Source organism: Oncorhynchus keta, chromosome 9 (assembly GCF_023373465.1).
Source record: "Oncorhynchus keta strain PuntledgeMale-10-30-2019 chromosome 9, Oket_V2, whole genome shotgun sequence".
Classification (NCBI taxonomy): Eukaryota; Metazoa; Chordata; class Actinopteri; order Salmoniformes; family Salmonidae; genus Oncorhynchus; species Oncorhynchus keta.
Window position 1 is genome coordinate 13,087,714 of NC_068429.1, and position 23,812 is coordinate 13,111,525.

General features: G+C 42.0%; 1 protein-coding gene across 2 annotated transcripts; it reads left to right on the forward strand.

The window, feature by feature from the left end:
- The first annotated feature begins 2,675 nt into the window (after positions 1-2,675).
- On the forward strand, positions 2,676-23,717 carry lmnb1 (lamin B1). 2 transcript variants are annotated; one of them, XM_035775464.2, is made up of 12 exons: positions 2,676-2,814; positions 3,115-3,494; positions 13,249-13,405; positions 14,243-14,368; positions 17,175-17,345; positions 17,864-17,989; positions 18,322-18,542; positions 18,979-19,207; positions 19,943-20,047; positions 20,338-20,457; positions 21,452-21,556; positions 21,819-23,717. In XM_035775464.2, exons 2-12 carry the CDS (start codon positions 3,130-3,132, stop codon positions 21,858-21,860), a joined length of 1,767 nt encoding a protein of 588 aa, XP_035631357.1. In that variant the 5' UTR covers positions 2,676-2,814; positions 3,115-3,129; the 3' UTR covers positions 21,861-23,717. The 2 variants fall into 2 exon arrangements, with proteins under 2 accessions (XP_035631357.1, XP_035631356.1); XM_035775463.2 differs by having other exon boundaries at positions 2,727-2,894.
- The last annotated feature ends 95 nt before the right edge of the window (positions 23,718-23,812 follow it).

Consider the following 23,812-nt stretch of genomic DNA (forward strand, 5'->3'; position numbering starts at 1 on the left):
CCCAAGAACACTATCGCCCCATAGCACTCACATTCCATAGCCATGAAATGCTTTGAAAGGCTGGTCATGGCTCACATCAGCACCATCATCCCAGACACTCTGGACCCACTCTAATTTGCATACTGCCCCAACAGATCCACAGATGACGCAATCTCTATTGCACTCCACACTGCCCTCACACACCTGGACAAAAGGAATACCTATGTAAGAATGCTGTTCATTGACTACAGCTCAGAATTCAACACCCCTCCAAGCTCATCACCAAGCTCAGGACCCTCAGGGGTGTGTAGTTAATCCTCTAATGTAATCCTTGTTCATCCTAGACTGTGTGGCCGCGCATGACTCCAACACCATCACCAAGTTTGCTGACAACACAATGGTGGTAGGACTGATCGCCAATGATGATGAGGCAGCCTACAGAAAACGGAGGGGCGAGCACACCCCCATCCACATCGATTGAGCTGTAGTGGAGCAGGTCGAAAGCTTCAAGTTCCTGTGTGCACATCACTAAGGAATTAACATGGTCCACACAAACCCACACAGTTGTGAAGAGGGCATGACAGCGTCTCTTCCCCTGAGGAGGCTGATAAAATTTGTCATGGTCCCTCAAATTCTCAAAAAGGTCTACAACTGCACCATTGAGAGCATCTTGACTGGCTGCATCACCGCTTGGTATGGTAACTGCAAGGCACCCGACCTCAATGCGCTACAGAGGGTGGTGAGTACGGCCCAGTACATCCCTGGAGCTGAGCTCCCTGACATCCAGGAACTCTATACCAGGCGGTGTCAGAGTAAGGCCTTAAAATAATTCTAAGACTTCAGCCACCCAATTCATAGACTGTTCAGTTTGTTATGTTTTACTCATTCACTGTGTATTTATTCCTTGTTTCACTATTTCTATTTAAAATATATATATATTTTACTCTGTATTGTTGGAAAAGGACCAATAAGTAAGCATTTCACTGTTAGTCTAAACCTGTTTTTTACGAAGCATGTGACAAAATAGCATTTGATTGATTGATGCCTTGAATCTGTTTAGGAGAGATAGGCATCACAAGGAGAGGTGAAGGTCAGCCTGTAAAAGGAAAGTAAGTTGCATTACATCGTGTCAAATAATGTGCTCACACCTCCAACTGGTTTCAGTCAAAAGAGGGTGTCTGCAAAGTCCATCTTGGCCCCTCTGACCAAAACCTTTTAGAGGCCTGTCAGGATTTGCTTTATAAAATGCTATCATCATCAAATATATTTGTTCATACATTTATCTTTTAATTTGATTTTGTAATCAAGCTTTTGTTTGTTATCGAATGTTATGTCATAACTGTAATCTTATTATTTTTAAATGTTTATCAGGGAGTCATACTGAGACCAATGTGTATTTTACAGATGAGACCTGAATAACATAAATGACAGAAAATACATCAAAATATAAATACAAGCAGAAAGAATAAAATGAAAAGAAAGTTACAATTATGATAATAAGAAATAAACACCATGCAACTTTAACAAACCCCCCAAAATACAGACAGCTTCTGTACAAACGTCATATACTGTGAGATGCATGTATTGATTCATTACCATATTGTCAGAGTACAGTAGACAGACAGCAGACGTGCCAGGAAATACAAGCCTGAGGCAGTGAACAGGGTTGACTGTAGACAAAATAAAGTGTCAATGTGTCCCACAACTGTACAGTACTACACATACAGTACATGTTCTGTACTACCCCATATTAGACACAGATCAATAGATTTATAGATTTAAAAAAAATATTGTGATGTTTTGTGGATTGTATGAATGATCTGTTCACTCACTGGCATATTTAAAATAACACCAATGACAGAGTTACTACTTTGATTAGGCTACTTGAGAGCAATGACAAGCCTATAAACTTCTGTGTAATATATTGGAAACCCAGAGAAAAGATCTCTTGACTAGTAAGTTATTTATCACATGCCCTGTTAAGCCTTGTTGTTACAGGAGTTGGTGGCACCTTAATTGGGGAGGGCAGGCTTGTGGTAATGGCTAGTGCAGAATTATTTGAATTGTATCAAATACTGTCATTCCATACGCTCCTTTACAGCCATTATTATGAGCTGTCCTCCCTCAGCAGCCTCCACTGCTTGTTGTTGTCTGTCGGTGCTGTGAAGTTGACCATCTGGCAGGAGCTCTTGTGGTAGCCTAGTGACAGGTGTGATGGGGGCTTATATACTTTTACATAGGCCTACATGCCTTCACAGTTTACAACACTACACTGAGCTTACCAACTGTTAATTAAATATTTCAAATCTTTCATATGAGGCAAGAGGTTATAGCTTAAATGGTCATCATCAAAACATACATTTTGTGTGTGTTATGTAGCCTACACTAAAAGTGTCACAATGGACTACAAATTAAATATTTAATAATATGGATATCTAATTAAACGCAAAGTAAATCCATAAAAATGAAATATTAGGCCATATATATATAAATATATATATAAGAAACCTCTGTATTTTATACGACACACGCATAAATATATATACATATATGTTGCATAAAATACAGAGGTTTCTCATACTGACCACGTGTGGTTGTTTTAGTGGTTATTTTGGCGCAACATTGGATACATTGTGGGAGGCAACCGTCCGCCAAGGGAGTACACGATGCGCAGCATGAAAACGCATTCCATCTATTTTGAATTTTGTCTCGAATGCTAAAGTTGAAAGGACATATTGCGTTGCATGTTACCATTGGTTGGTTGAGGTCACGTTAGTTTTACATATTCATGAGCGGCCATATTCGTCAAGCCTGCTTTCTTTTGGTTGAGACAAAGTAAGATACTTGCATGAGCTTTGCGGCTTTCTTATATTTCTAACCCCATTCCACCGCCTGCCTGCTTTATTTTGCCTTACGTGAGCTACTTTTGGTTTACTTCCTTCTGTTGTAAATTGATGTATTTTGTAACCTTTTTTGTTGTTGCTTAGGTTAGCGGATAAGCGACCTGTATTTCATGTCCTACAGCTTTGCCAAATTTAGTCTGCCGTGGTCATAATTTTCCCAACGTTTAAAATATATATTTTGTCGTTTTTTAAACCGTATTTAATTGAATGTATATTTCTCTATTTGATTCAGCATTTTTGCTTCATTATGGCAACCGCAACTTCAACTCCGGCCGGCCAAAGAATAAGCACCCGCTCGACCGCCGGCAGCACTCCATTGAGCCCCACGAGGATATCCAGGTTGCAGGAGAAAGAAGACCTCTGCAATTTGAACGACCGTCTAGCCATTTATATCGACAAAGTCCGGAGTCTAGAGTCCGAGAACAGCGTTCTTCACCTGCAGATTTCTGAGAAGGAAGATGTAAGAACCCGGGAGCTTACTGGTTTGAAATCACTGTATGAAACCGAGCTCGCTGACGCTAGAAGATCTCTCGATGACACCGCCAAAGAACGCGCGAGGTTGCAGATTGAATTGGGAAAGATCAAATCCGACCATGAGCAGTTATTGCAGAAGTAAGTAACTTATTTTATTTACGAGAACATTTGTTGAAATTAGGCCTATGTGAAAATTCGCCGATTTTTCGCCGAAGTGTTGCACATTTGAACACTTAAAACAGTGAATTGCAACATTGGAGCCAAGTGGTTGCAACATCAGACAGATAACCTCACCTCGGTAAAGTTGTTTCAAATGTATCCAATATCTTTACTGTTCACGAATGGTCTACCCAAGAGAATGTGAACAAGTAGCCTACGTTGAAAACACACAGTTGGTTTGTTCCCTTTTATAACTAGGTTTAGTATAACACTAATGTATACAAACAGTAACTTTTATTCGTTTTTGTTTTTCTATTGAGTCAGTTTTGTTTTCCGTATAAATTCAAGCATGGGTGTCACTCTGTCTTTTCCAAGTGCCACACCTTTTTGATAGGAATTAAGGTAGGCGCCCCTCCCCCATCCTAACGGTTGAATGGATCTCATAGCGTCATTGTCTCAATCTTGAAATCTGAGCCATTCCAAGCGACCACTGCCCAATCAAAATACAACTTGAGTGTATACAAACTCATTGTTTGTCATTTGTTTTCTATCAAAAAGTAACATGATACAATATAAACTCTTATACGACAGAATTTCTATAGTATCCTACTAAAGTGGACTGACTGTAACTCCAAAATCATGACTTTTCAAATCAAATTTTGTCACATGTGCTGATTACAACAGGTAGGTAGTAGACCTTACAAGGAAATTCTTACTTACAAGCCCTTATCTCACTTGGCATTTGAGCCCTTGGTGCTGTAAATGCTTTTGGGCTTGGTCACTTCACTTTCTACTTTTCTCTCTACTAACTTCCTGCCTATAAAGTTGTAAGCTGTAAAAAATGCAGGGAATTTTGTGGTTCTCCCGAGGTATAGATGGCCCAGAGCTATTTGAGTCTGGGAGAGGATTCAGAAGTAGTCATTCCCACAACAATTATTCATAGTCATCGAAGGAAGAGGGGAATGAAATGAGCCAATGATTATGATGAATGTTGTAGGAATTTACTACAATAACACGTGAACTGTCCACTATCCTTATCCCCACCCTCTGGCTGCACGTAAATGCTGTAAGTCAATGGTACGAGAGGCAGGTCTGAATGACTGTTTACGCTTGATTGCCACAGACTTGTTTTGGTGTTTAGGGATAACAATGTAGCATGTACATGTGACTTTAAAATCAGTACAACAAATTTATACCGGCTGGTTACAGTTAGTATATTAGAGGCTTTGACTCATTTGGATAATATCCACACATTTACGGTCCTTGAGTTTGTCTAAGAATAAAAACAACCAGTACATTAATATCAATTGAAAGTATAGTGAAAATGCTGATTTCGCCCATCTCAAGAGTTCACAGTAGACCCTTTCTCTGTTTGCAAACATTGTCGCATGAGGGCGGCAGATCAAGGAGAAGTTCTTAAAACACCAGCAAAATTAGCCTCTCTTTACATGTTGTTTACGAGTGCATTTCACACTACTTTTGGATTTTAATGCTGTACTGTTTAATGTTTTGTCATCGCAAATTATTATACTTTAAAAAACACTTCAACCAGTAAAATAGCTCTAACTTTTGCTACAGACTATATAAATGAGCGTTAGCATTCTAGCTAACAAATGCTGCATCCAAAATGGTTACTTTGCAAAGATCACAACCAAATATAATCTTAGTGACTGAAGCAAGAATCAAAACATCGTAAGTGTATGAGAATCGCAAAAAGTTATTTTTAGAAGTAATAAAAATGTAAATCTAGGCTATGTTGAATGGCGACGGTTATCTTACTGCCATCGAGAGTTCACGCGCATATCTGCGTCAGTGTGTCAACTGGAAAGGGGTCTATAATCCGCAAACCAATTCCTGACATGTCTTGTCTCTTATTTCCTCTACTAATGCTTTATCCAATTATTTGCTCATTTGCATACTCTATTGCCAGATAAAAAAGGCTTGTTTTTTTTTGGGGGGCAGAACTAGACTGGGGTCAGTTTGGAAGACTGACCAGATGGGCAATTTTAATATTCAGAAGTAATTAAGCTTTGTGTACTATTCCTGATCATGTGATTATACAGTCACGTGGCAGGTTTTGTTAGCCTATAAGGGGTAATTTGAACAGCAATAAAGTTCACACATACTACTATTCCATATAGATTTCCATTGGGGAGTGTTAACACACGTTACTTCCTGATCAGCAGTCTACTGTTGACAACATGCATTTACAGTACACATGGTAATGCGATGTCCGCTCTGTGAGACGCCTAAGACTGCACTACAGGGAGACAGGACGGACAGCTGATCGTCCTCGCAGTGGCAGACCACGTGTAACAACACAGGATCGGTACATCCGAAGATCACACCTGCAGGACAGGTACAGGATGGCAACAATTGCCAGAGTTACACCAGGAACGCACAATCCCTCCATCAGTGCTCAGACTGTCCACAATAGGCTGAGAGAGGCTGGGCTGAGAGTTTGTAGGCCTGTTGTAAGGCAGGACATCACCGGCAACAACGTCGCCTATTGGCACAGTCCCACCGTCGCTGGACCAGATAGGACTGGCAAAAAAGTGCTCTTCACTGACGAGTCACTGTTTTGTCTCACTTGGGGTGATGGTCGGATTCGCGTTTATCGTCAAAGGAATGAGCATAACACCGAGGCCTGTACTCTTGAGCAGGGTCGAGGTGGAGGGTCTGTCATGGTCTGGGGCGGTGTCACAGCATCATTGGACTGAGCTTGTCATTGCAGGAAATCTCAACACTGTGTGTTACAGGGAAGACCTCCTCCTCCCTCATGTGGTACCCTTCCTGCAGGCTCATCCTGATGTGACCCTCCATCATGACAATGCCACCAGCCATACTGCTCGTTCTGTGCATGATCTCCTGCAAGTTGGGAATGTCAGTGTTCTGCCATGTCCAGTGAAGATCCCGGATCTCAATCCCATTGAGCACGCCTGGGAACTGTTGGAACGGAGGGTGAGGGCTAGGGCCATCCATTCCCCCCAGAAATGTCTGGGATCTGCAGGTGCGTTGGTGGAAGATTGGGGTAACATCTCACAGCAAGAACGGGCTAATCTGGTAAAGTCCATGAGGAGGAGATGCACTGCAGCACTTAATGCAGCTGGTGGCCACACCAGATACTGACTTACCTTTTTGATTTTGAACCCCCCTTTGTTCGGCACCCATTATTCCCTTTCTGTTTGTCACATGTCTGTGGAACTTGTTCAGTTTGTATTGGAGATCGACCGGTTAATCGGAATGGCCGATTAATTAGGGCTGATTTTCAAGATTGCATAACAATCTGAAATCATTATTTTTGATTACCGATTTGGCCGATTTTAATTGTTTTTAATATATATTGTTTTAACACCTTTATTTAAATGGGCAAGTCAGTTAACACATTTTTATTTTTAATGACAGCCTAGGAACGGTGGGTTAACTGCGTCGTTCAGGGGCAGAACGACAGATTTTCACCTTGTCAGCTCGGGGGATTCAATCTTGCAGCCTTACAGTTAACGAGTCCAACGCTATAACGACTTGCCTCTCTCTTGTTGCACTCCACAAGGAGACTGTTATGCGAATGCAGTAAGTCAAGGTAAGTTGCTAGCTAGCATTAAACTTATCTTATAAAAAACAATCAATCATAATCACTAGTTAACTACACATGGTTGATGATATAACTAGATATTATCTAGTGTCCTGCGTTGCATATAATCTTACTGAGCATACAAGTATCTAAGTATCTGACTCAGCTGTGGTAGGCAGAAGCAGGCGTGTAAACATTCATTCAAACAGCACTGTAGTGCGTTTTGCCAGCAGCTCTTCGTTGTGTGTCAAGCATCACGCTGTTTATGACTTCAAGCCTATCAACTCCCGAGAGGAGGCTGGTGTAACCGATGTGAAATGGCTAGCTAGTTAGCGCGCGCTAATAGCGTTTCAAACGTCACTCGCTCTGAGCCTTGAAGTGGTTGTTTCCCTTGCTCTGCATGGGTAAACGCTGCTTCGAGGGTGGCTGTTGTCGTTGTGTTCCTGGTTCGAGCCCAGGGAGGAGCGAGGAGAGGGGTGGAAGCTATACTGTTACACTGGCAATACTAAAGTGCCTATAAGAACATCCAATAGTCAAAGGTTAATGAAATACAAATGGTATAGAGAGAAATAGTCCTATAATTCCTATAAGTACAACCTAAAACTTCTTACCTGGGAATATTGAAGACTCATGAAAGCTGGTGGTTCCTTTTAACATATGTTCTGAACAAGGAACTGAAATGTTAGCTTTCTTACATGGCACTTTTACTTTCTTCTCCAACACTATGTTTTCGCATTATTTAAACCAAATTGAACACGTTTCATTATTTATTTGAGGCTAAATTTATTTTATTGATGTATTCTATTAAGTTAAAATAAGTGTTCATTCAGTATTGTTGTAATTGTCATTATTACAAATAAATGTAACAAAAACAAAATTGGTCATATTAATCGGTCTTTTTTGGTCCCCCAATAATCGGTATCGGCGTTGAAAAATCATAATCGGCCGACCTCTAGCTTTAACACCTGTGCTCCGTAAAAATTATGGTGGCCATACGTTGTCATTTCGTAGTCTAGACTAGAACGTTAGAACATTACTCGTTTTAATGCGTCATCGATGAAGTAGCAGGCAGTTGCACTGAAGTGTGTGCAAACACATGGTTTACTGGTTCCTCAGAACATCTGCCTAGTGGCTTTGCACAGCTATGCATATTTGCCCTCAAGACTTCGGGACGTAGCAATTTAAGAAATGCATTTCTACTCGTGATTTGCAAAGGGAACATTCCACAACTCCTCCTTTCTCACACAACTTGGAAATGTATCACATTTTTCTACAGCCTATGATAATAATTTTGTTTCTCCCTCTTGGCAAAGTGTGGCGACAAACATGTGACATCTTTTAATTGAACTAGGAAGTGTTGTTGGAAGCCATTTTGATTGACTGAAGCATCAAGCAGACTCTACACCTGTTGGAAGATTACATTGAACAACAGATGCCCATTATTTGCCAGTAATCCTGTTGCAGCATGTGCCATTGACTCCAGTCTCCAACGGTCTCTTTCCAGCCCAGTACTCTCTAGATAACCTGAGCGTGGACTTGACCTACCCCTCTCATTTTATGTTAAGTTGACAACTTCTATCAAATAGTCCACATCTTGGGGAAATCAAGCTTAGACTAGTTGAAAGTTAACCTTGCTTGAAATAGTCTTTAACTAAACTTTTGGACTACCCTTAAAAAAAGATTGCAGTATGCAGAAAGTACTGTCTAAAATATATTTTTTTACTGCATTAATTTTGCAGTATAACTGCAGTTCAACTATAGCACACTGCAGTTATTCTGTCATTACTGTGTCCAAAATAACACAGTTAACTGCTGTGCAGTTTCAAAACGGCAATATTTTTGGGGGTACTGTACTCATGTCGTAGTATGGATTGTTAATGGAGACATTTCAGCCCAGTCAATGCATGCATGAAAGTCCTCTGATACTAGTCATATTCGACCAGTTCTGAAACGGGGCCTGTCGGAAGTTTTGCTACTATAATGAATTCTTCTCTCCAGTACTCTGGGTAGTTTCAGTGCATGGCATGTGTGGGTTGGAGGTTGTGTGCTGTGGTGGCAGGACATCTTGGATATAAAATGGCTTTTCAACCCTCTGCAAAGAGTGACATGGCAGCTGCAAGATGTCTGTGTTCGGTCCCCCTCATTGAACCAGTTGTTCAGCCCATTTCCTATAGAAAGTAGCCTTTTGTCCAGCTCTGCCAACCAAGCTAGCAGATACTTTGCTTACATTTAAAACAGTAGTGCTTGGCCACCTTGTGTACTTTTCAATTTGTTGGGTTATGTTGGTGGAATACTGAACAAAAATATCAATACAACATGTAAAGTGTTGGTTTCATACGCTGAAATAAAAGAGCCCAGAAATGTTCCGAAAGCAGAAAAAGCTTATTTCTCTCAATTTGTGTGTACAAATTTGTTTAAATCCCTGTTTGTGAGCATTTATCCTTTTGCCAAGATAATCCATCCACCTGACAGGTGTGGCATATTAACACGGATTTAAACTGTATGATCATTACACAGGTGCACCTTGTGCTGAGGACAATAAATCCCTGTTCCCACTGGCACTTAAAATTAGGGCCAAATTCGAGCTGGGTCGAGGGAAACCTGGGCCAGTGCAGCCCAGTTTCACGACTGGTGCCAACTCGATTTAGAATTAGGTCTGGTGACACCATTACTATGCAACCACCAAGCTGATCACTGCTGGATGCTGACACAACATTTATATAGCTCGTCTGAGCTTGTTGCCGTTGGCTACCACATGAACAATCCATACTGCAGTAGTCAGACATGACACAAATTACCACCATAGTTGGATCCTTCCTTAATTTTTGCACTACACAAACTTATGAGAAGTCAGCCCTCAAATGCAATTTATGTTGGCTAACAAATCAGTTTAAATATGCTAGCTAATGTGAGCTAAAAGGAATTTTAATGGCCAGGTCATTGAAAGCTAGCTGTCATCTGGTTTGCTTGGTTAGCTCGCTAGCTAATGCCATGGCAAACAAGGTAGAAATGAAGCTATGTTTAGCGAATGATGATGTCAGAGCGTCCAACCTGCTTCATAACAGCAGACCACGTGTAACCACACCTGCCCAGGACCTCCACATCCGGCTTCTTCACCTGCGGGATCGTCTGAGACCATCCACCCGGACGGCTGACAACTGGATTTGCACAACCAAAGAATTTCTTCAAACTGTCTAAGGGAAGCTCGTTGTCTTGACCTGACTGCAGTTCAGCGTTGTAACTGACTTCAGTGGGAAAATGCTGACCTTTGATGGCCACTGGCATGCTGGAGAATCATGCACGTTGTGGCTGAATCGCAGTTTCAACTGTACAGGGCAGTTGGCATTGTGTGGTCGAGCGGTTTGCTCATGTCAACGTTGTGAACAGAGTGCCCTATGGTGGCAGTGGGGTTATGGTATGGACAGGCAGAAACTGTGGACCACAAACACAATTGCGTTTTATCGATAGCAATTTGAATGCACAGGGATACCGTGACGAGATCCTGAGGCCCATTGTCGTGCTATTCATTCACCGCCATAATCTTATGTTTCAGCGTAATGCTCTGCCCCATGTTGCAAGGATCTGTACACAATTCTTGGAAGCTGAAAATGACCCAGTTCTTCCATGGCCTGTATATTCACCAGACATGCCACCCCTTGGGATGCTCTGTATCAATGTGTACGACAGCGTGTTCCAGGTCCCACCAATATACAGAATTCGCACAACCATTGAATAGGAGTGGGACAACATTACACAGGCTGCAATCAACAGCCCGATCAACTCTATGCAAAGATGTTGCGCTGCATGAGGCAAATGGTCACACCAGATACTGACTGGTTTTCTGATCAACGCACCTACTTTAAAAAAATCTGTGATCAACAGATGCATATCCATAGATTAGTGCACAATATAATTATTTCAAGGGACTGGTTTCCTTATTCAAATTCAATCAATTGTATTTATAAAGCCCTTGTTACATCAGCCGATGTCAAAGTGCTATACAGAAACCCAGCCTAAAACCCCAAATGGCAATCAATGCAGATTTGGAGGCATGGCTAGGAACTAACTTTTTCTTGTGTATTTTATTTTTGTAAAGCAAGATAGAAAATCACGCCCTAGCGCAGGTACTGGGTAAAAAAAATGAAGCAAGCACTCATTAACTATAGAATAAAGTAAGCCTGTCACTACGTAGTAACATGTTATTGTTGGTCTTTGTCTGAAAGAAGCAGCTTTGTTCTTCTGTACTGCATTTCGTCTACCTAGAGAATTCTTCTGTAACATGACTGTGTCGGATAAGACATTTCCCCCCCCTGCATTCAGCTGTGTGTGAAATACCAGACATTCCCCCTGTGTTCCACACAGTGTGCTCTACCTATGCATACCTCATGCCCCCAAGTCGAGTGTGAGACAGGAAATGCCAGCGCTCGGCAGGAATGCTTCCCTCCCACTGACGTATACACACCACGCCTCCCTTTAAAAGAAAATCTTAATTTCAAACACACCTGGCATCCGCAAAGCTTTACACCTACATCATGTGATGTTTGTAAAATCCTCAGTGGCTACTGGTGAAATAACTCCACCCCTTTTCCCCTTGAACTCTGTTTCTGAAGCACCATTACACGTATTTACTGCATGTTTGAATCATCCTATGATCCTAGTCGGTACTAGGGTTAAATATTTTCCTGTTATTTTACAAATCTTCCGTCCTGAGAGTAACTCACTTTTCTCCCGCATTTTATTACATTTTTATTTGGCCTTTATTTAACTAGGCAAGTCAGTTAAGAACAAATACAAACCCATCTGGGTTTTTACAAACCCAGATGACGCTAAGGCCAATTGTGTGCCGCCATATGGGACTCCCAATCATGGCCAGTTGTGATACAACCTGGATTCGAACCAGGGTGTCTAGTGACGGCTCTAGCACTGCGACGCAGTGCCTTAGACCACTGTGCCACTCGGGAGCCCCAACTCGGGTAACCCGGTATTTCCCGCCAAAAACCGGCACTGTCGTTCAAAAGCATTATTAAAGTACACTACATAAAGTGTGTGGACAAACCTTCAAATGACAGGATTTGGCTATTTCAGCCACACTTGTTGCTGTTAGGTGTATAAAATCAATCTCCATTGACATTGGCAGTAGAACGGACCGTACTGAAGTGCTCAGTGACTTTCAACGTGTCACCGTCATAGGATGTCACCTTTCCAACAAGTCAGTCAAACCCTGCGCATTGATGATTCACCGTGCAGAGGCCGTGGAGAAGCCAAATTTAGACATCACGTATCATTTAACAGTTCCATTTCACGCTGTTCATAGAAATGGGAGTGGTTTTGGGCGGTAAATCTCGGTAACCGGGTTCCCGCCATTCAACCCCAGTCAGTACACAGCGTGAACTCCGCAGTATTGTATATGGAGGGCACCGCCCAGAGGACTGCTATGTTGGATTTCATCTGGAGCCTTCATACTTAGCGGTCTAGATATGAGCCTCAACAAATAGCCAATAGAATAACCTCATCCTGTTTCCCTTTCTGCTACTCAGAGCAGTCAGTTGTGTGCACAGGAACTCCAGATTGAATGTGGAGTTTGATATTAATCTCAAACCAAATATGGCCTGTTGCACTTGAATTATGGCATGAGAAATAGCAGATTTTCTTTCAGTGAAATCGCAGGATACGTTATGAGATGCTGTTTACGTTTGACTGTTTATGTAGCCTGGGTAAATACGACTAAAGTCTACGCTCCTTATTACCATGGTCGTCTTTAACCAGGCTAGTTTAAACGGTTAGTTCACCCAAATGTCCAATTTACTGTGACTTTATGGTTTGCCAGTGAGCAATCCTTAGATCCAATGGACTTTTGCAACCCTACTGTTTATGCTATTTCAATTGAAGACAACAGGCCTTGTGTCTTGGTATTTGAATACCAAGAGAAATGGTGATCTGATGACATCACAACACTCGCCATCCTAACTAACCACCCCTGCAAGGCTATGGTATGCAACGTTGCTGATATGTTTCATGTGTTTTTACTCAAAGGCACCTTTATGACTATATGACAATGGGGACTTCAGTTATTGAAATCCCCTCTTGGTGTTTTAAAACACACACACTACCTTCATGGCTGGGCCGTACTCAATGCTGCTGTGCCTCCACTTTTGCCTGCAGCTTTGCCAAGAAGGAGTCTGATGCGGCTGGCGCCCTGGCCCGGCTCAGGGACATGGAGACCCAGCTGAACTCGAAGGAAGCGATGTTGACCACCACACTGTCAGAGAAGAGGGCCCTGGAAGCCAGCCTGGCTGACCTGCAGGGAACTGTCCAGGAGGTAAACGATCCAACGATGATAACGATACTTTTAATTTGTAACGGGCTTTCCTCAAAGTGATGGCAGTATGGATCAATCAGACAAAGATAAGTTACTGTTTACGTTGTCTAACTTTTTTCCTATTGTCAAGATTGTGATTTGTCATGGCAGCTGTTGGTCAGCCTATTGATGACTAGCTGCACTGAAATTGCCATGCTTAAATGCAATCATCTTTATACAATTTGTTTTCAAAATGATGACATTGAATAGTTCAATTGTTGCTTGAGTGAAACTTAATGTTGATGAAGCCAACTATCGTGTGTATATATTTATTTATTTATATATTTATTTTGTGTGTGTATATATAAACAGCACTTGTTGTAATAAATGCACCTGGAAGATGAGTTGAAACAGATCTCACAGTTGCTGAGCACATTTAGATAAGGTCTCCATCCAAATGTCTGAGGAGATTTTGCATCACTAACCAGAAGGGGGCAATCTAACGCTCCATCTTAATTACATTGTTAAGAGGCTATAGGAGGATGGGATCAGTGTAATGGCTGGAATGGAATTATGGAATGGAGTCAAACACATCGAACATATAGAAACCAAGTTTTATTCCAGCCATGAGCCCATCCTTTTATAGCTCTTGCGCACACACGTACCCAGTCTTGTTCTTTCCTAAACCTTACCAGTATATCGGATTTTAACTTTGCGGAATTGGAGATCTTCTTTGCCATTTACGATCTGCAACATTTTGACAATTTAACTCCACTGTCTTTTCATAGTCCACAACAACTTCAAAACATCCAGTAGATTAGAACTCATTCACGTATTAACCCTCTTGTTCTTCTACAGTTGGATTCTGGCCTGATCTTTGCCAAGAAGCAGCTGGGAGAGGAGACTCTGCTTCGCATCGACCTGGAGAACCGTTACCAGAGCCTGTCTGAGGAGCTGGAGTTCCGCAAGAACATGTTCGAGGAGGTCAGAGAATTGTCCAACACCTCCATTAGTTATAGCTATAGACATGTTCACATTCATTCATTTAGTTATAGCACAGCTGTCTTTTAGTGGGAATGTTTGGTGCAGCAAAGGCAAGTATCACAGTATACACAACAGCAGGTTGATGACGTGGACAGTTTTCAGTATAAAGACTGCTTAACCAGGGTAACTAAGGGGAAAGGGGACCTACACGTTCAAAAGTTTGGTGTCACATAGATTTTTTATTGTCCATTTAAAATAACATGAAATTAATCAAAAACAGAAAACAGCATAGACAATGTTGTAAATTACTATTATAGCTTGAAACGGCCAATTTTTAATGGAATATCCACATCGGCGTACAGAGGCTCATTATCAGCAACCATCACTCCTGTGATCCAATGGCACGTTGTGTTAGTTAATCCAAGTTTATAATTTTAAAAGGCTAATTAATCATTAGGAAACCCTTTTGCAATTATGTTAGCACAGCTGAAAACTTCTGATTAAATAATAAATAAAACTGGCCTTCTTTAGACTAGTTTGAGTATCTGGAGCATCAGCATTTGTGGGTTTGATTACAGGCTCAAAATGGTCAGAAACAAAACTTTCTTCTGTAACTCGAGATATGAAGGCTATTCCATGCGAGTAATTGCCAAAAAAGTGAAGATCTGGTACAACGCTGCGTACTACTCCCTTCACAGAACAGCGCAAACCGTTTCTAACCAGAATAGAAAGTGGGAGGTATAGTTTGAGAAACAGACGCCTCACAAGTCCTCAACTGGCTGCTTCATTAAATAGTACCCACAACACCAGTCTCAACGTCAACAGTGAAGAGGTGACTCCGGGGTGCTGGCCTTCTAGGAAGAATTGCAAAGAAAAAGCCATACTTAACTGGCCAATCAAAATACAAGATTAAGATGGTCAAAATAACCGATGCTGGATAGAGCACGATTGGAATTGGTCTTTTAAAATCATAAACTTGGATAAGCAAACACAACGTATCATTGGAACACAGGAGTGATGGTACGCCTATGTAGATATTCCATAAAAAATCTGCCGTTTCCAGCTATAATAGTCATTTACAACATTGTCTATGGACAGATGCATCGTAAGTTTTAGGTGTTTGGATCACAAAGAACATTTGTGAGACGCAGAAAAGATGCTGGAGGAGTGCTTGACGCAGTCTGGCAAACATGGTGGAGGCAATGTGATGGTATGGGGGTGCTTTGGTGGTGGTAAAGTGGGAGATTTTTACAGGATCAAAGCAATCTTGAAGGAAGGCGATCACTCCATTTTGCAACGCCATGCCATACCCTGTGGATGGCACTTAATTGGAGCCAATTTCCTCCTACAACAGGACAATGACCCAAAGCACAGCTCTAAACTATGCAAGAACTATTTAGGGAAGAAGCAGTCAGCTTGTATTCTGTCTATATTGGAGTGGCCAGCACAGTCACTGCATCTCAACCCTATTGAGCTGTTGTGGGAGCAGCTTGACCGTATGGTACGTAAGAATTGCCCATCAAGCAAATCCAATTTGTGGGAGGTGCTTCAGGAAGCATGGGGTGAAATCTCTTCAGATTATCTCAACAAATTGACAACTAGAATGCCAAAGGTCTGCAAGGCTGTAATTGCTGCAAATGGAGGATTCTTTGATGAAAGCAAAGTTTGAAGGACAATTATTTCAATTAAAAATCATTATTTATAACCTTGTCAAAGTCTTGACTTTCCTATTCATTTTGCAACTCATTTCATCTATGTTTTCATGGAAAACAAGTGACCCCCAGACTTTTGAACGGTAGTGTATCTTATGTGAATCAGGTATAGAAGTATAGTATACAGGGCTTGACAACACTTGTCCTAGACAAGTAAAAATATATATAGACTGACAAGAAGAATATATATTTGAGTTGTCCAAATGTGATTTGGTTTACTTGTCCAATGTCAAACAATTACTCTGATCATACTTGGCTCTGTGTCCTCTGGACGCAACAGTTGAGTATGCGATGTTGAGTACGGCACAATGTTATGGTAAAACAAGCCACCCGACGTGTGGTCAGTCTCAACATGCCTATAGCGTTGTATTGCTAAGCAGACCCTTCAGAGTGCCATATGGTCATACACCTTTCCCTGAATGTGTGTGTACTACCTTGAACCAGAGCCATGTATTTAGAGTTGGGCTAACTTTTAGAATATGGTTCTAATTATAGACATTGTTACAAACAAAATGATTGTGAAAAGGAGATCCTGACCATGGCTGTGTTTGTTGGCACATTCCTTGGGCGGCTCCTTTATTTTAACTAGGCAAGTCAGTTAAAAACAAATTCTTACTTACAATGACTGCCCACCCCGGCCAAACCCTCGCCTAACCCGAACGACGCTGGGCCAATTGTGCGCCGCCCTATGAAACTCCCGATCATGGCCGGTTGTGATACAGCCCGGGATCGAACCTGGGTCTGTAGTGACGCTAGCACTGTTGGTGCCTTAGAGCGCTGCGCCATTCAGGTTCCCTTTGGATTGTTCCTTGTTGCTTCCTCTGAGATGCAGAGGCTGAGATCTAAAAAGTGTTGCCTTCTCCTTTTCATGAAGGTGAGTTTGTTAGGTACCGTTCAGGCAACGCTAGCTCATTTTAAAGTCTTATGTCTTCGTCTGAGACTGTTTTTAGTGTATGGGCTCTTCTGTCCCAATTCCCCTACTAAATAGCTAGTACTTCCTTTAAAAAGGGTCTCCTTCTGAGGAATGGAGGAACCCAAAGCAGGGCAGACACGTCACTACAATGACCCCTAACCCCCCCCCGTCTGTGTTGTAGGAGATCAAGGAGACAAGGAGTAGACACGAGACTCGTCTGGTGGAGGTGGACTCTGGCCGGGCTGTGGAGTACGAGTTCAAGCTGGCCCAGGCCCTGACTGAGATGAGGGGGCAGCACGACGAGCAGGTCAAACTGTACAAGGACGAGATGGAGAACACTTACGTGGCCAAGGTGAGACAGAAACACAACATCCAAGATCCTTGATGCAGACTGGAGGGCCCATTATTGTTTGGTCATATACCAAGGCTTTTAGGAGATTCTGTTCCTGACTTGCTGTGGTATTGACCATAAAGTTAACCTCATTGTTTGGTCATATACCAAGGCTTTTAGGAGATTCTGTTCCTGACTTGCTGTGGTATTGACCATAAAGTTAACCTCATTTCAGTTGGTCTCGCCATGCTAGGGTGACCTATTGGGAACATTGCATGTAAATCTGTGTCAAACTTACTAGTTGTTGGATACCAGTAAAGTCACGTCATCAAGCGCAGCGTTACACAGCAAATCTAAAAAGACCCATTTCTGATGTTGCACTTCCTCTCTGGCTGGTCAGGAAGCCCTCTCCGTGACGTTCACTTCCTCTTTGTGAGGCGTTGCACTATCCATCCTTCCGTATGTGTGAAATTAACATTGTTTGTACCCACACAACCCATTTTAACTCTGCTCTGTCCTCCTGTGTACCCTGGGGGCAGTTGGAGAACGTGCGCCTGTCGTCGGAGATGAACAGCTCGTCGGCCAGCATGGCCCGTGAGGAGCTCCGGGAGTCGTGCCTGCGTGTGGAGAGCCTAGCCTCCCAGCTGGCCAGCATGCAGAAAGAGGTGAGACCTCATTAATAAAAATGTATTGGAAAGGTGTTTTTACATGATTTGATTTACATGATACCATTATTACTATCTACTGACAATGGTTACGATGCTATCCAGTTACTTTTTAAAGAGGTTGATGGTTTGGACTACACATTTAGACTAGAGCCTGATACTTAAACTAGCCAGAATGCAAAAAGGGGGTGAGGGATGATATGGAGGATACAGGAGTAATGTTACACAGGAATAACAATGTTGAGGTGAAATGAGGTACTACCTGAACACATAATGTGTCTAACTTATGTGTCCCACTGAACACAACCCTAACCTGTAAAATATCTCTCTAGACCCGTGGATGGCAGGACCGGATCCACGAGCTGGAGTCAGCCCTGGCCCAGGAGAGGGACACCAGCCGCAGGATGCTGGGGGAGAAGGAGCGGGAGATCGCAGAGATCCGGGCCAAAATGCAGATGCAGCTGGACGAGTACGAGCAGCTGCTGGATGTCAAATTGGCCTTGGACATGGAGATCAATGCCTACAGGAAGCTACTGGAGGGAGAGGAGGAGAGGTGAGGGTGAAGAGAGACTCATACAGAGATCAATGCCTACAGGAAACTACTGGAGGGAGGAGAGTGACTCATGCAACAGTCACACTTATGCACGCAAAATTCTGCATGAATGCGGATGTAAAAATTGACTTTAGGGTGAGCACACTTTAGGGTGGTGGGGAAACCAACACAATCAGTGTCATCTTCTCTTTGGAGTGGAGCGCTTCAATGTTTGGCTCCTCTCTCCTGTTCTGGGTCAGGTCCCAGGCTGATGTCGTGTTGAGTTTAAAAGTTGTGTAGGTAGTGTTCCAACTGGCCAGACATGTACACATCGATGTAGATTCTTCATGCAGGAGAAATGTTAACTTCCCAGCTTGTCGTTGAGCTGTTACCGAGAATATAATGGTGTTAATTTGATGAATCTCTCATACCCAATCTTTCTCTCTCCCTTCACTAGACTGAAGCTGTCCCCCAGCCCGTCGTCCCGTGTCACCGTCTCCCGTGCCCAGTCCAGCTCTCGCAGCGTACGTACCGCCCGGGGAAAGAGAAAGCGTGTGGATGTGGAAGAGCAGGAGGCCAGCAGCTCCGTCTCCATCGCCCACTCCGCCTCCACCACCGGCCCAGTGTGCATTGATGAGCTCGACACTGACGGGAAGTTCATCCGCCTGCACAACACCGCCAATGAGGTGAGGGTGACAGATGAGTGGGACACGCACTGTGCTATCTAATGTTCTCGCGTACATTTGAATGTGTTTGCATTTGTTCTCAAACATTAGTGTGCGCTCAGACACGTTTGCTTTTGTTTGACAGCAGAACTTCACCGGTAATGTAACGTTTTAACTAGGCGAGTCAAATTGTTATTTAATAATGAAGGCTGTGTTCCAGATGGTCTATAAACAATTTGTGCGTCTGATTGCAACATCCTATCACTGACATTTGAAAAGCTTATCCAGGTGTGAGATGGTGCATGACTGCTTTGCAGATTGTCTGTAACACTGTCTGGAACACAGCCATAGTGTTGTGCAGACATGACAAGGTGCTCAACTGCATCTGAGCCTAGCAACTCCAACTCGCTGTGCGGACCCCATTTCTTTCTCCAGCATTTCTGGTGGCCCCTCCTCCCTCCCCAAATCTAATCTCACAACCTTAAAATTAAGAGAACCAGTATACATTTTCAATTTTATTTCGAATTATATTTTCTGAAACATAATTTACTTCCACTGCAATTCCCCCAACCCTGACTGCAAATACTACAGCATAAACCACATCCTGTGGTATTATCACTTAAACTATACGCACAGAGTTAATCAAACTCGTGGCTGGGCTCCCTTGAAAAAGAGATTCATGTCAGTGGTACTGTAAATAAAGGGTACATATAGTTATTATAATGAACTCGTGTTTACTTGTGTCCTCTTCCCCAGAACCAGGCCATGGTGGGCTATGAGCTGACCAGGACCATCGGAGAAGTTTCTGCCACCTACAAGTTTACTCCCAAATATGTCTTGAAGGCAGGCCAGAAAGTCACGGTAAGACTGCATTTTCTGCTAGTTAATACACAGAAAAGTAGATATTAATTATGTTGGTTCACTGTGGCATAACACTGTAGAGCAGAGTTAGATTTATCAATGGTGAGGAGGAACAACAAGCAGATATTTGATAATGGCTGTATGGGCAGATTTCCTGGACATAGATTAAACCTAGCCCTGGACTAAAGAGCACTTTCTGTGGAGAATATCCATTTTAGAATTGTAGCCTGTTTAGTTACTTTACATCACATTCCCATAACCTTGAAACCTGTGTTTTCTCTCTGTCCCAGGTGTGGGCGTCCAATGCGGGTGTGGCCTCCAACCCCCCCACAGACTTGGTGTGGAAGAGCCAGGCGTCCTGGGGAACAGGGGAAGATGTCCAGGTGCTGCTGCTCAACCCTCAGGGAGAGGTACAGAACCTTTAATCCACTTTATGTAGCATTTATACAAGTTTTATAAAGGATTTATGGAGGGCTGATTTATTGTTAAGTTGTCTCTTTAACTTCTTGACGCTACCCATCCCGGGATAATTGTCATCAACAACCGCTGAATTTCATAGCGCCACATTCAAATAATATTACTACAAATATTTATATTCATATAATCAATATAGCGAAAAACACAGTTTAGCCTTTTGATAATCCACCCGTCGTGTCAGATTTAGAAAATATGCTTTACAGCGAAAGCAATCCAAGCGTTTGTAAGTTTATCGATCGCCCGACAAAACATTATGTACACCTAGCATCAAGTAGCTTGGTCACGAATCAGAAAAGCAATCAAATGAATCATTTACCTTTGATCTTTGGATGTTTTCACTCACGAGACTCCCAGTTACACAAATGTTCCTTTTGTGTATTCTATCCTAATCTGTCAATTATATGCATATTCTAGCATCTGGTCCTGAGAAATAGGCAGTTTACTTTGGGAACGTTATTTTTCCAAGCATAAAAATAGTGCCCCCTAGCTTCAAGATGTTAAGGTGGGCCCCATATGATATTTCTGCCTTTGGCCCTGTCTATAAACAACCCCTAGTCTGCTGTAATCGTTTTTTTACCAGCAGGTGGTGCACTGTTCCACCTTTTTACTGCTGCTGTCAGAGCAGTATTCTAATCAGCTTTCCTTAGTCCCCTTGATCCAATGTTATGGAGCGTAACGCACCTACGTTCCGGTCCGTAGGGTGGTGGTCCGTAGGGTGGTGGTCCGTAGGGTGGTGGTCCGTAGGGTGGTGGTCCGTAGGGTGGTGGTCCGTAGGGCGCACTGTAGATTTAAAAAATATATATATATTTTTTTAATTTACGGAATCAAATATTTCTTGCTGGACAAGTTCCTGTAGTCCCTCGTTTCAGTTCATTTTCTTCCGTTCGGTGCCTAATGAACACAATCTTGGTTTCTTCCTGTTTCCAGGAGGTGGCCAGGAGGAGCACCTCGTACAAGACAGCCATGGAGGAAGATGATGATGAGGATGACGAGGGAGTGGAGGTCATTGAGGAAGATCTCTTCCACCAGCAGGTAAATGGACTTTATGGATAACCATAGTTATTTTCAGCAATTAAATATTTCTTTGGATTAGAATTGAGTAATTGGACTGAAAAGAAAATCACTGCGAGGAGAAAGCCCATGCAACACTGTCTTGCAAAAATCACCATGTTTGATAGTTGTTTTAGACTGACCGAGAATATACTGGTATTGGCATCCAACTTTTTTCAACAAAATATTTTTTTGTTGATATTGTGTAGATCGACTGAAATGTGGTTGTTTTGTGGCTTTCCAGGGAGACCCACGTGCCACCAAGAGGGGTTGCTCCATAATGTGATCTTACCAGTACACCCCCACCCCTTCACACCCCCCTCTCTCAACCAGTCTCAGCTGCCAACCGAACTACCACAGAACTATTTTGTATCTTTTTAGTGTATTATAAGAACCGTGTGAATTTCTATTCTGCTCTTTTTAGTTTGAAATTCCTCATATCTCAAGATTGTAAAACTGTTTTTCTTTTCTTCCCTACATTATTTTTTTATGTGTAATCCTAAAATGAACCATCACTACTTGCATTTTTCTGAACCAAATAATGTTTTCTAGTCCCAGTAGTTTCTTTTGTAGAGTATTACTTTGGACAGCTCTGTGCAGGAGAGGCAGCTTGCAGAATGAATCTGTACCTCGAGGTGCTGTGACTTTGTTTTGTTTTTAAATCTGATTTTCGATAAATATAACATTTTAATGGCCTCTTTTATAGAAGGTAATTTTATTAGTGTTTTTTTTTTCTCGCTCAGATACTAGTTAGACAGCCAGGTTGTTGCATACTTCAGAATGTAGTTAATGTTTATGTGAAACTAGAAAGAATAAAGCTTTCCAATTTGAAAGAAGCACGCAGCTTTTTGAATTGGTCCTCCATTCGTGTACTTATGGATGACAGCTTTTGGTATTGCAGGTATTGGCAAAGTTTGTCTGAATGTTACACACTACACCACAAGGTGTCAGTGTTCCATTAGCTAAGTTTCCATCCAATAGTTGAGATTTTCACATGAATATTCTGAAGTCAGCATAGAAAAAATGTGGCAATTTTCCCACCAGGCGTGTTTCCATCAAACTGACTTGCTGCGGATAAAAGGCTGTGCGTGACGATGTAGTGTTTCCTGTATCGAACAAAAAAAAAAACATGCATTTCCATAGCATTCAACTCTAAAGATTGTTTTATTTCCTTGGTAGTAGGCTACATCGCGTGACTCCCAAGTTTACTGCGACGTGATGGTTTTTATACAAATATTTGCTCATAAAAGCATTTCGACCGCAATTATCACAATTTCACTGACAAAATATCTCACCTTGCCTAGTTTATTTTGTTGTTGACATTGGGACGTTTTACTGACACATTTGCTGTTTCCTTAAGGCCGGTCGTAACTTTTTTTTTTTCATCCGGTCATTCATCTGCATGGAATGGTTGGATGGAAACCTGGTTACTGAAGAATTTCCTGTCTGCTATATTCTTCATATATTTGACTCGATATTCTACAGCCAAGACTTGTTTTACAAGACAATGCTGTATACTACCAGTTGACTCTGGGAAAATTGTTTTCATTTTATTTAATTGTATCACATCAGCTTTGATGCAGAAATGGCTAACTCGAGCCTGCTGTCTTGGTCAGATTTTCTTCCAGGAGCCCCCTTTGAAAAAAATAAACCACTAATTGCTGGATCCATGTCTGGTACAGGTTTAATGGCCCTATAATAGCTTGGCATTAGCTTAATGTGTCAAGGGTTAGTATTTTCTGTATTAACAAACTCAGCCAGCAGCCAAGTAATAGTTAAAGATGGCTGTTTTGGCATTATTCCTCAAACCAATGGGTCTGTGATCATGATTGTACTCTTAACAAATGTCAACTGAAGATATATCAATTTTGAATTTAGCATGACTGTATACTCATGTTAACTTATGAATCTGAATGCAAAAATGTGTTTTTATGCTGTACTAGACATACCTTTTCAGAAACTCTGATTACCTTGCCAATATTTCTTAAGTCATTTGGGCGTCGATCATATGCATACCTTTAAAATTTTAGAGGACAGATTTTTATTTGCTCCATCAGATTTGTGGTCATATGCATGCGTTGTTTGACTTTCTGTAACCTTCACATTTTAATGAAAAAATAAACTTGATTTTGTTGTATTTCCATTAGACAGGAATATTGTATAACTTAAAAAAAATCTTTGCCCATATTCGAAGCGAATCGTATAGGATTACATGTTTAATGAGTCATCTTGATTCTA